This window comes from Anser cygnoides, chromosome 1 (genome assembly GCF_040182565.1).
Source record: "Anser cygnoides isolate HZ-2024a breed goose chromosome 1, Taihu_goose_T2T_genome, whole genome shotgun sequence".
In the NCBI taxonomy this organism is placed as follows: domain Eukaryota; kingdom Metazoa; phylum Chordata; class Aves; order Anseriformes; family Anatidae; genus Anser; species Anser cygnoides.
Window position 1 is genome coordinate 102,553,100 of NC_089873.1, and position 11,708 is coordinate 102,564,807.

Consider the following 11,708-nt stretch of genomic DNA (forward strand, 5'->3'; position numbering starts at 1 on the left):
TTGGCCCAACGTTTAACGAAGCTTCGCTGGCTTCTGGAAGGGAAATGCCAAATGTGCAAGGTTCCCTCCCTCATCAGTGCATCCGGAGAGCAGCAGATCCCCAACATCCCGGGGAAGGGAATGAGGCCTGTGTTGAGGAGTCATCACGGGAGATGGGGTGAAGAGATTCCCCGTCCATTTCAGGGGAGACTTAGGCTGCCTATAGGCCTCTGTGGTTTTTGAGGCAACCGCTGGCTTGAAAACGGTTAAATTATCTCCGAAAAGACCCTGAGCCGTGAAGCTGCGTTTCACTGATGCGCTCTGTTGATCCCAGCACGTGCTTTGCGACCGCGAGAAGCACAGGGGCCAACGCTCCTCACCCAGCCAGCAGCCAGCTAGGGGAAGCGCGCGTAGGCCCCCGTCAGCCCACGCTGCCAAACCTGGGAACGGTGGGGGCTTAAATCGAGCTTCTGCCCCGCAGAGCAACCGGGAGGGATGCACGGTGGTGGCGGGCGGTGGACGGACCCCCTGCCCCCCAGCCGCTGCCGGTGGTTGCAGCTCGGGGTGAAGCGTCCGAGGGGCTGCGGCCCGTCCTCGTCCCCGTCCTCCACCTCCCCGGCCCCCGCCGCCCGCCCCGCTGGGCGTGCCCAGCCCGGGGCCCTCCAGAGCCTCCTCCCGCTGCCGGACCCTCCTCCTCCTCCTCCTCCTCCTCCTCCTCGGCGGCTCGGCCATGGCCCCGCTGCCGTCCCTCTGCCTCCTCCTCCTCGTCCTCCTCCTCCCCCCCGGTGCCGCCGCCGCGTCCCCGTCCCCGTCGCGCCTGGTGCCCTACGACCTGCTGTACGCCGACGGCGTGCGGGCGTACTTGGCCCGGGACTGGGGGCGGGCGGCCGAGCTGCTGCAGCGCGCCCTGCACAGCTACGCGGGGCTGCGGGCGGCCCGCCGAGCCTGCCGGGCCGCCTGCCGCCGGGAGGCCGCCTTCCTCGGCGGGCCGCCGGCCGCCGGGCCCTGGGAGGCGGCGCTCTTGGACCGGGTGCTGCAGCGGGCCGACTGCCTGCAGCACTGCCTGGGGAGCCGGCTGGGAGCCGCGCCCTCCGCGCACCGGGCCAGCCACGCCGTCCGCAGGGACTTCGAGCGGAGGGAGCCCTACAACTACCTGCAGGTGGCCTTCTTCCAGGTGGGGCGGCGCGGCCGGGAGCGGCACCGCGGGTCGTTGCCCTCGGCGAGGGACCGAGCGAGCCGCAGGAGCCGTGGCGCAGCCCTGCCGCGGCCGTCCCTGGCGCTTCTCTCCCCGGGGAAGCGGAGGAGGAGAGGGTCAGGGGGCAGTGGGGGCTGCCGGGGGCAGCACGGGGCTCTCCCGTGTGCTGTGCGGGCACCCGGGTCACAAAGTCAGCAGGAGCGGCTGGCCTGAGGGGTGGGTCTGAGGAGAAGCGGGAGTTACGCGTGCTGGCTTTCCTCCGCAGCTGAAGAAGCTGGACCAGGCCGTGTCCGCCGCTCACACGTTCTTCGTCGCCAACCCCCAGCACCTCCAGATGCGGGAGGACATAGAGAAGTACCGGCGTATGTCAGGGGTGAAGTCGGACAACTTCCGAGACCTGGAGGCCGCACCGCACTGGGTAAGGGTTCGGTGCAGAACCCGGCAGCTTGTGCCACGTCCTAGGGAGCAGTCTGGAGCCCTGATCTGTCCCTGCACAAGGGCCGTGGCTTGAGACAAGATAGCCACACGTCAATGAAGGCACGCTCTTGCAATTTTGACACAGAGGTTTTACAGTGACAATTACAGCAGGCTGCAAGGTCTTGGAGAAGTACGTTTAACTTAACTCCAGAGAAATTGCACTGTGTGGTGGGCACGATCCAGGCAGGCCCCTGGGTATTAGCACTATCCAGAAAGTAACTCAAAGTCTCAGGGAGTCCTTTTGTGTCGCCCACGCTAATGAGGAGCCTGGATCTGTCCTTTGTAGGAAGCATATGAGGCTGGCGTGCAGCACTACAACGCAGATGAGTACCTGCAGGCTGTGGACAGACTGGAGGAGTCGCTCAGAGAGGCACTGTCAGCACTAGAAGAGTGTCGTGCCCTGTGTGAAGGGCCTTTGGAGGAGGAGGAGGAAGAGGAGGAGGAGGAAATGCAACCTGGCCTCTATGAAGCCATTGCAGGTAGTGTTAGCGGCACAGAGGGATGGGTAGGAAGGCCATTCTTCCCACAGTGGGCATGCCCCATTTTCCAGTGCTCATATCTGGCAGAAGTGGGAGCTGCTGGCTTTCACTGCTTCTCTTTCTTGCAGCCCATTATATTCAGGTTTTGAAGTGCAGACAGCAGTGCGTCCTTGAAATTGCCACAAAGCCAGGGCGGATTTCTGCCACGGAAGATTTCATACCCTCTCATCTTGATTTACTACAGTTTGCCTACGATCAAGGTGAGCAGAGCTACAAACCAGTGGGTGATGCCATGGCACCCCTAAACTTGCCATTCGCCTCTGGACCTGGAGGGCACAACGTCACAGGGAGAAGCAGCCCACTTACCTGAGCTCTGCCTCACCCCTTCCTCTGTCCACACCTCCCCTGCTCTGCCCAGAACCTCTCTTCTCTTGCCCAAGCCCAAGCCTAAGTCTGTAGCCACCTTGGGAGAGGTCTCTTGTTCTCTGCTTCAGTCTCATTGTGCAGCTTCTGTAACATGTGGCTCTTTCCACTGTGTGCGTGGAAAAATCTTTCCTACAGCACTCTCCATTTCAAGTCCTCACTCCATGTCAGGCTCCCCACATCTTATCTAGAGCATATGCATGCATCTCCTGTCAACAGTGGTGTGCCTTCCCAGCCAGCCCTGCCTGCCCTAGGTGAAATGATGGCTTGTCATGACATTGGTCATTCTGTCACTTTTACTTGCACCTCATCTCTTCTCTTTGACACTTCCACTCCCTTTTACACTGACCCAACTGCCTGTCATCTCCTCTCTCAGACCACTGGTAAAACTTGTATCTCAAAGAAGCCTCCAGGCTCCTCATCATGCCTGTTCATGAGGGATGTGGGACTGTCCTTCCTCATATATCTTAAATATATAATATATATGTTTTTTTAAAAGATATACTAAATGTATATACGTGCATATATATATATATTATATTTAAGGCAAGTATTTAATAAATATATTAAATATCTATAGAAAAATATTTATTTTAAAATATATATTTATTTCTCTGTCTCCTCTAAATGAACTCTCACTAAATATTGAAAGTGGGCCCATTCTTTGCCTGGCTTATTCCCTGTATTCTCTGTCCATTGCTCAGGAGAGGCACAGCAAGGCAGGGATTGGTGTGTATTCAGTGTTAGGCCTCCTGCTGCCAGATCCTGACCAGGACTTGGGCTGTAGCTGGCCTATACACATTTGCTGCTAACACCGAGTCTTTCAGCCATACCTGTTTGTTCTGTTTTGTCCCTGCCCAAGTTGGGAACCAGGCACTGGCTGCTGAATGTGCTGCTTCCTATTTGCTCTTCTATCCCACGGATGAGCCAGTATTGGAGAAAATGAAACAGTACCAAACAGAACTTGGAGAGGACACAACTGTCACAGCAAGAGAGGTAGTTACAACCCCAGGTCTGTACTTTCTGGCCCTCCCCTGTCCCATACAACAGGATCCCAGGTCCAGGAGGCAAAAAGGGAAACATCTTAATGCAGATGTGTGCCAAGCCCAAGACTGAAGAAACTGGAGCCTGAGTTTGCTTATAGTCTGTACCAAGCAGGGTCTTTCTGGGACAGAACTGGGCCCTCATAGCAAACAGCAATGTGTGGCGGAAGGTTTCTGCCCTGGATGGGGATGTGGGTTCTCTTTTGTGGAGTGGTTGTTTGACAGCCTCTTTGCTTCCATAGAATATTCACCATTATGTGCAGAGATCTCTGATGGAGAAGAAGTTGATTTACTATGCAGTGGAGCATCTAGGAGGAACTTTTAATGACCCTGTAAGTAATGATATCATCTTAATCTTCCTTCCCTGATTTCACCAAGACAGTTGCTTGATCTCGTTTCGGTAGCACCTGATCCGGAAGGGATCAGATGCTGGTGAGAAGGATCCCCAAGTACTTGCGAGGTGAATTTTTAAGGCCTTTCTACTGCTTCACAACTTAAGTTTGTTGGAAACTGCTGTAGTAAGCATACACATTAGCCCAATCTGATTGTCCTCAGCTTTAGGCCAGAACCATTGGTGTGATCTTCCGTGGAGAAGGGGGACAAGGAACTGGCTGTTTGTCCTGATCTGCTGTGGGAGAAGTTTGCTTTGTGGTGAGCCATCTGTATTTGTTCCTACAGGATCTTTGGACTCCAGATGAGCTGATTCCTGAAAATCTAAAGCAGAAATACAGGTAAGGTTGGATGAGTTGACTAGGACTGAAGAAGAAGTGTTGGAAGTAGGGGATGGGGGCAGACTGGCAGGGGTGATATAAGGAACAATAATACCGAGGGATTGGCAAAACAGGAACAGCAAGTGAAATGCTGACCACAGAGGAGAGTTAGACATAGCTCTGTGTGCTGACACCCCTGGTCTGTGTTTTTTCCCTTGCTCCCGAGAGAGGATCAAGAGAAGCAAAAGCAGGAAACTCTGGATGTAGAAGAGAGGGAGAAGAGGGGTGAGTAAAAACTTGAAGAAGGATTTGGATGCAGTCAGCTAAGCTAAATGCTGTCTTTGCTTCCATCCTCAGACATTTGAATGCTAGCATATATGCAGACTGACACGAATGGCTCAGCACATCTTCTCACTGTTTCTTTTCTCTATCTGTGATGCATGTGTAATCTTGAAAAATCTCGCTGCATTACCTCTCTGGGATGGGAACTTAAAGAGCACTGTGGTTGGAGAAGCTGCCTGGATCTATGACAAGCCTGTGGACGTGCAGATCCCTGTTCAGTGCAGCTGGTGTGGACAGGCAGGAGCGTCTGCACGAAACCTGGTTCAACTCCGCCACCTCATTTCAAACAACATTTTTCTGAAGGGGACAAGGAGAAGGCAGGGGGGAATGGAAACTGGAAACAGACTATTCAGCTTGGGCAAGTCTTTCCCTGAAAAACACCATTTCAGATGTTTTGTGGCTGAATGCTAAAGGCTGCAATGCAGAGTCCTGTATTCCTGCTGCTCCTAATACTCTTGCAGGACTCTATCTTGTCATCTTTGCTTGAAGTAGCCCCAAGTGATTCTCTTGCTGTGTCATGTGAAAGCAGGTCATTCTGAGAGCCTGAGTGCATTGGCATTTCTTACCACCCAGAGGGGAGGGGAAGGGAGGGGGGAGAAGACCAAAGATCAAAAGATTAAGTTGTTACCTAATACCCGTCGCTTCTCTTTGGGACTGGAGAAAATAGGAAGATGCATTGGAGGTACTTCTGGGATAAGATGCATGACAGAAAGGAGGGTTGATGGAGGTGTTTACCTGCTTCCTTTCTCCAGAGCCTCACCCCAGGAGGCTGGACCTGTTCTGCTGCTGCGATCCACAGTGCATTCAACTGTCCCCAGCTCCCTGCTGCTCTCCCAGCAAGCCCCAAGTTTCTGCTGGCTCCTGAAGCACTTGCTGTAGGCCAGCTCCCCCAGCTGATGCCCTGGTTCCCCTGAAGCATGTGAGGGGTGCAGGTGGCCCAGATCAGCAAGGAATTAGCGCTTCTGGGGAACTGTCCTGTCTTCCCAGAGAATGTATAGTGTCTCTCTACTTCCTGGGCCAGGCTGGGGGATGGTGTCTGAGGGCTTCTTATCCTAAGCTTGCTCATCTTTGTCTGTACTTACTTCTCCTACAGGTCCTTTGCCTTTTGAGGGTATCACTGTCACCATGGATTCCCGACAGATGAATGGAACCCACAGGGTTGTGTTTGACAGAGTCCTGACAGAGTCTGAGTGTAAAGACCTTCTCCGGCTGACAAAGGTGAGGCCTGGGTATTGTAGGAGCTGCCCTATATGTCCTTTCCTCCTCAGCAGGCAAGACCATAACGTTGCTGTGAGGAGAAAAGGCAACCTAATGTGTGTCCTCTGCATTGTTCTGCTCCAGGCAGCGGGAGGAACAGGAGATGGCTACCGAGCGAGACGCTCCCCTCATACCCCACATGAGAGATTTGAAGGGTTAACTGTTCTGAAGGCCATGCAGGTAAGTGGCTCTGTGAGTCTCCTTGGTTGTCCATAAAGCATGTTTACCACCCGAGCATTTTTCTTTGTGAAGTGCTCTCTGGATAGGGTCCTGGGTGTGTTAGCTTCCTTACAAGAACATGTGCAGCTTCTCCTGAGCCTCCACATTCATGTTAAGGCACACTGTACACGGAGGGCTTGATAAGCACCTTCTCTCTTGTGGGGCAGGATTTCAGGATTGCTATTTGTCCCTGTGCAAGAGTCTTAAAGACACGCATAGCTTAGAATTGTGGAATAATTTAAGGTGGAAGGAGCCTCTGGGGATCTCTGCTTCAGCCCCCTGCTCACAGCATAACTAACTCCAAAGCTGGATGAAATTGCTCAAGGCTTTGCACAGGCAAGTTGTGAACATCTCCAAGAGTGGAGATTGCCTAGCCTCTGTGGTACCTTTCTCAGTGCTGTACCACTCTCAAGGGGAAGAAATTTTTCCTAATATCTAGCCAAAATTTCCCTTGCTGCAACTCACACCCGTTGCTTCCTGTCTTTTCTCTTTGTCCCTCTGAGAAGAAACCGGTTCCATCTTCTTCATAACCACCTTTCAGGTGCCAGGAGACTGTAGATGGATCCTCCCTTGGCTTTCTCTACTCTAGGCTGAAGAAATCCAGCCCTTCCAACCTTTCTTCTAAGTCATGTGCTCCAAGCCTCCAGCCATCTTAAGACCCTCCCCTGAAGACTCACGCCAGTTTTCCCTTGTCCCTCCTGTACCAGGGACACAAAACGATGCATTCCAGATGTGCTTCATGCGCTAAGTAGAGGGAAAGAATCACTGCACTGTATAGGTGCACTCCTGACGTGTTTACATGAGAAAACATGTTCCTTTCTTACATGTGTGACCACAGGACTTTTTGCAGATCTGTTCTTCTGTACTGTGTACATGTGTCATTTCTTAGAGTGTCTCTTAAGTATTCTAACAGGCTTGTTTTTCACTTGTAGCTGGCCCAGAATGGGGACGTGGACTGGAGAGATGCCAAACTGCTTCTGCAGGCCAGTGAGAAATCACGGAAAATCATAGAATCCTATTTCACTCCTGGAAAGAAACTGCATTTCTCATTCACACACCTTGTGTGCCGCACAGCTGTAGAAGGTAAAGAATCCTTCACCCTGTTAGTCCCTTTCTCCTGGGGAGTCTGCTTCCCAGTCCCAGCCACGCACTCGCAGGAGACTCTCATCCCTTTACTCTCAGCGCATCCCTCACCCTATTCCTTATTCTTTCTCGAGATTTAAAATGCCCTTGTTCTGTTTTGCAACTTCCCTTTTCAGAGGAGCAGGAAGGTCGCATGGATCTCAGTCATCCTGTCCATGCTGATAATTGTCTGTTGGATCCTGAGGGGAAAGAGTGCTGGAAAGAACCACCTGCCTACGTCTACAGGGATTACAGGTAAGAGGAGGGGACCTGCATTAGATCATGTGGAGATCAGAATGTCTTCCCAGCCCCAAAAGAGGATGAGCTCAGCTTGTAGAAACCAGGCCGTTGGTTTGGGTTGTTGGCTCAAAGCCAGCCAGGGCTGTAGCATCAGACAGAGGGGTCCATCAGTGGCTTCAGATGGAGGTGTAAAACACCTCCTCTAGGCTGGGAAGATCTACCCTTTATCCCTCCTCCCTCTCCACATCCAGCATCGGCAGAGAGCAGGATGAGACTGGGAGGCTTCTTGGGCCTAGAACCACGATATTAAATTGTCTTGTCTACTTGTCTATCACAATACTACAGTCCACTTCTAGCCCTTAAGACAAGATATTTCTTTCAATCTCGTTCTGTCTTTCACAGCCTAACTGACCCATTGTCCACATATTACAGGAGAGGGAGAACCGGGCTCCTTGGATTTCCTTTGTTTGAGCTGTCAGTGTATTTTGGTGGCTGTTCTACCATGAATCTCTCTGAGGATTCACTGTCAATACTTTGTGTTGGGATTTTTCATTACGTGCAGAGGTTGTTTCAGCTTGTGGCAGGTTTCGTAACTCTTCTGTGAAACAAACAAACACATTTTCAAGATGGTGACAAGTGTTGCACACTGCAACCGGATGAGGCCAGGTCACTGCAGTTTATTCCCACGATTCACCATCTCATCCTCAGGCAACCAAAAATCTTAGATGCCTTTTCTTTGAGTGGCAGCTGAACCCAAAGCAGAATTTTTCTCTGAGCAGTCTACAGTAGGGATGTGGGACTTAGAGGTAATTCTGTTTAGTATCATCAATTCCATTTCCCTTCTTCCATGGATGTTGACTTGGTACAGTCAGATCGTAAAGTTACAAGGCTCTGTCTCATGACTGGTTAGCTCTCTGTCTTGTGAGAAGGTTATCCCGTCACCTCACTCCTCACTGGATAGTACGATTCTCTGACTTGTACCACAACGCATATTAAAGTATCTTTCTTGGATCTGTGCCATCGAGCTGTTTCTGGGAATATTCCTGCTCTCTTGCAGAGTGAAGTGTGATAGACCAACCAACTCAGCAAGGGCTGAGCTCTTCTGCTGTCTTTTTAAAAGAGGACCCTATGCACAAGACAACCTAAGAAGCACTTTTTAAAAACTCCCTCGATCTGTTCTGTGTATTTGCGCTATGGTCATTATAATGAAAATATTAAACAGAGTTGGGCCCAGCAGTCCAAGGGTTCCCGTAATCCTCCTCCAAGTGAACAGTACTGCTGTCAGTGCCACTTGTGCAATATTCAGTGTATGCTGTTCACATGCTTTTCTTCACCTTCTCTGTGTTCATTAGTAATTTCTCTAGTGGCCTTGTTCTGAATACTTTGTTTTAAGAGAGTCCAAAACTCCTGAAATTGTGCACATTGTCTTTCTCTGGGAAATGAACTGTTTTGTCAAAGACTGTGTAACTACCCCAATCTGCTTTTAGTACACCCATGTTACATTTTAAAACCACTTTCCATTTACCTCTTGTCCTTCAATTACCTGTCTCCCGAGAAATGGATTTGAAAGCCCTGCAGACTGCTGAGGTCAGGCTAATGGGCCTGTTTATGCTTCAACCACTATTGCTATCCTCCTGCCCTTTTGTGCAGGTGAGAGCTATCCTTGCTCTTCTCAAGTCATTGTCACCATCCTGACTTCAGTCTTTTTAAAACACTGTGGGGAGAAGAGCTATAACTTTCTGGACTTCAGGGTTGTTAGTCCTGTCATTGTTCTTATGTCTTTAAAATTTTGCTTTAGCAGCCGTAGTGTTGATATCTGTTTCGTACATGGAGTCCATTAATGAGCCTCGTTTGTTCCTTTGGCATTCTTTGTCAGCTTAATTGAATACCAAGAGGAACTCAGGCACTTTTTTCTCATTTATTTGACTGTGGTCTCACCTGCACCTCACAGTCACCTCACTGCTTCTCTTAATGTCTAGCATGAGTAAAGAAATTTCTTGTTTTAATTTTCTTTTCCACATGCATCAAGTCTGTTTTTGACCATTGTTTTATTACCCTTTATTCACTGATTCTTAAGACGTAACATTCTTTGTTAATTAATCCCCTCTTCTGAGTCTTAGATTATTCCTGATATTAAAACATAAGGTCAGGACCAAGGTCCATTTAGCGCAGGGCATTGTCACAACAGTGCCACAGATGCATGCTGCAGAGTATTTAAAAATAAATAGATAAATCAGGATGAGTGTGTAGAGCTAACTCCATGGAGTACTCTTCCAGCCTCTTGTGGCTTGCAGTTCAGGGACTTCCCTGAGCTAGCCACTGCTGTATTTAAATCCCCAAATGGATTCTCCTGGTAACTGGTCTAGTCACTTTTTGAATCTCTGGCATCAATCAGGTGCCATGCTTTCCTGTGGCAAACACCTCAGATAAATGGGTTTCACTGTCCATATGTCCTTTTTCCTTTTGTCCACAGTGGCATTCTCTACCTCAATGATGACTTCCAAGGTGGGGGCCTTTTCTTCACTGAAATGGACGCTGTGACTGTCACGGTAAGTCTGGGACTAGCCAAAGAAAGGAAAGAGGACTGAGAGTGAGATTTAGTCTGGGTTGGGGGACAACAGTTGGTTATTGGATCCCACTACTCCAAAAACAATCCAGTGCTTGTGCTGTGACAGATTCAAATAGGGGCAGCTAAAGGCAAATTGAGGCAAATTTCAGACAGGGGAGAGGTTAACTCCTTTCTAGCAGAGATATTCCAGGCTCTTCCAGCCTGTGGGAGTCTGTGACCTCTGTTTTCCGTTTGGTTCTCTCTGTCCCCCTCCTACCTACCCTGCTCGTATACTCTGGCATTGGATGTCTAGAGGCTCTTTGCTGTTCCACACTCCCAGAGGCAGCATAATCTGTAGAAGGACAGTGTACTGCTGAGCAGGGGGTGCTGGCTTCATTGTCTCTTCTCTCTCCTGGCAGGCCAAGGTGCGTCCTAAGTGTGGGAGGCTGGTAGCCTTCAGCTCTGGCAAGGAGAACCCCCACGGCGTGTGGGCAGTGAGCCGTGGGAGGCGCTGCGCCATTGCTCTCTGGTATACACACTCCCAGGAGCATGCTGAGCAGGTAAAGGGCCGTGCTGGAGAAACGTATACAAGCACCTCCAAACTAGATCAGATCCCCTGGGGAATCGATTTTGAGTTTCTCCATGGGGCAGCAGCTCGCGGTTGTTCTCTGACAAGTTACTTGGTGGAGGGGTCAGACAGTGGTGGGTCCTACAAGAGAGAAGGGCTCCAGTGGGGCTGGATGGATGTGGCAAAGACAAGGTCTGTCTTGTCAGCCGCTGTGAGCAGGTCTGAAATCCTAGCAGAGAGGGATTCATACCATTCCTCTCTATGGCTGCAGGAGCGGGTAAAGGCAGAGGAGCTGATGGAGCGGAGAGCCGCGGAGCAGAACCAGCCTGATGGAGAAGAATATCAGGGTGCTGATCACAGCAGCAGATCCTCCTCAGAGTCCCTCACTCCCGATGGCAGAGCCGGGCCCGTGAGCCGGAGACACAAGCCTGGCTCGGACAGGATGCAGCAGCCCAAGCAGACGCGGGCCAGAGATGAGTTCTGAGTACGCAGGGCCCCAGGGCAGGACTTGCACGCGCAGCGAGCTGGCAGGTGTTGGTAGTACAAGGACCATGAAGGCCTAAAGCAGTTTATTAGCATGCTAGAGCCATAGTGATGGGGAGGGTTGCAGCTTTCTTCTCTGTGACATCCCAGCAGCTGAAAAACGGGAGCGGGGACAGTGTATTAAGGTTAGCAACTCCTGGATCTTTCTTTACTGCCCTGCCAACTTGTTTGTGTCACTCAGAAGTAAGAAGGCAGGCTCCCCTCACCCCACTCCTCTCAGAGCCAGCTTCTTGGTCATACAGGGACAAAGACAAGAGCTGGAGGAGGAGCCTGGGGACATTCAGGAGCAAGGGCTGTCTCACATTCAGGAATTCAAAAAGGAGAAGTCTCTGAATTTCCTTGGTGCCTGCAAACTCCAGAACCTCGAGATTGGCATGTGAGAGTAGATGAGGGACTGTGAATATATGGAATAAAAGCAAAATGCTGGATACGTGTGGTGGGAGCTTGAGTCTGTACACCGTGAGGGGACACATGTAGATGGGATGCTGGTGAAAATTAAATGATGGAAGGAGATTGAGCCCTCAGTGGGAGAAAACAAAGTATTTGCCCAGATGCCAGATACT

General features: G+C 50.9%; 2 protein-coding genes across 2 annotated transcripts in view; one reads left to right on the forward strand and one right to left on the reverse strand.

The window, feature by feature from the left end:
• PHB2 (prohibitin 2) overlaps positions 1–11,708 on the reverse strand; it is a 167,319-nt gene that overhangs the window by 45,965 nt on the left and 109,646 nt on the right. The gene's annotated exons all lie outside the window — the stretch shown is intronic.
• Positions 674–11,573, forward strand: P3H3 (prolyl 3-hydroxylase 3). Its single transcript, XM_067004720.1, has 15 exons — positions 674–1,153; positions 1,440–1,592; positions 1,938–2,130; positions 2,259–2,390; positions 3,416–3,549; positions 3,839–3,928; positions 4,275–4,327; positions 4,533–4,591; positions 5,742–5,866; positions 5,990–6,085; positions 7,057–7,207; positions 7,384–7,501; positions 9,960–10,035; positions 10,454–10,594; positions 10,874–11,573. The coding sequence occupies exons 1-15, from the start codon at positions 710–712 to the stop codon at positions 11,084–11,086; spliced, it is 2,178 nt and encodes a 725-aa protein (XP_066860821.1). The 5' UTR covers positions 674–709; the 3' UTR covers positions 11,087–11,573.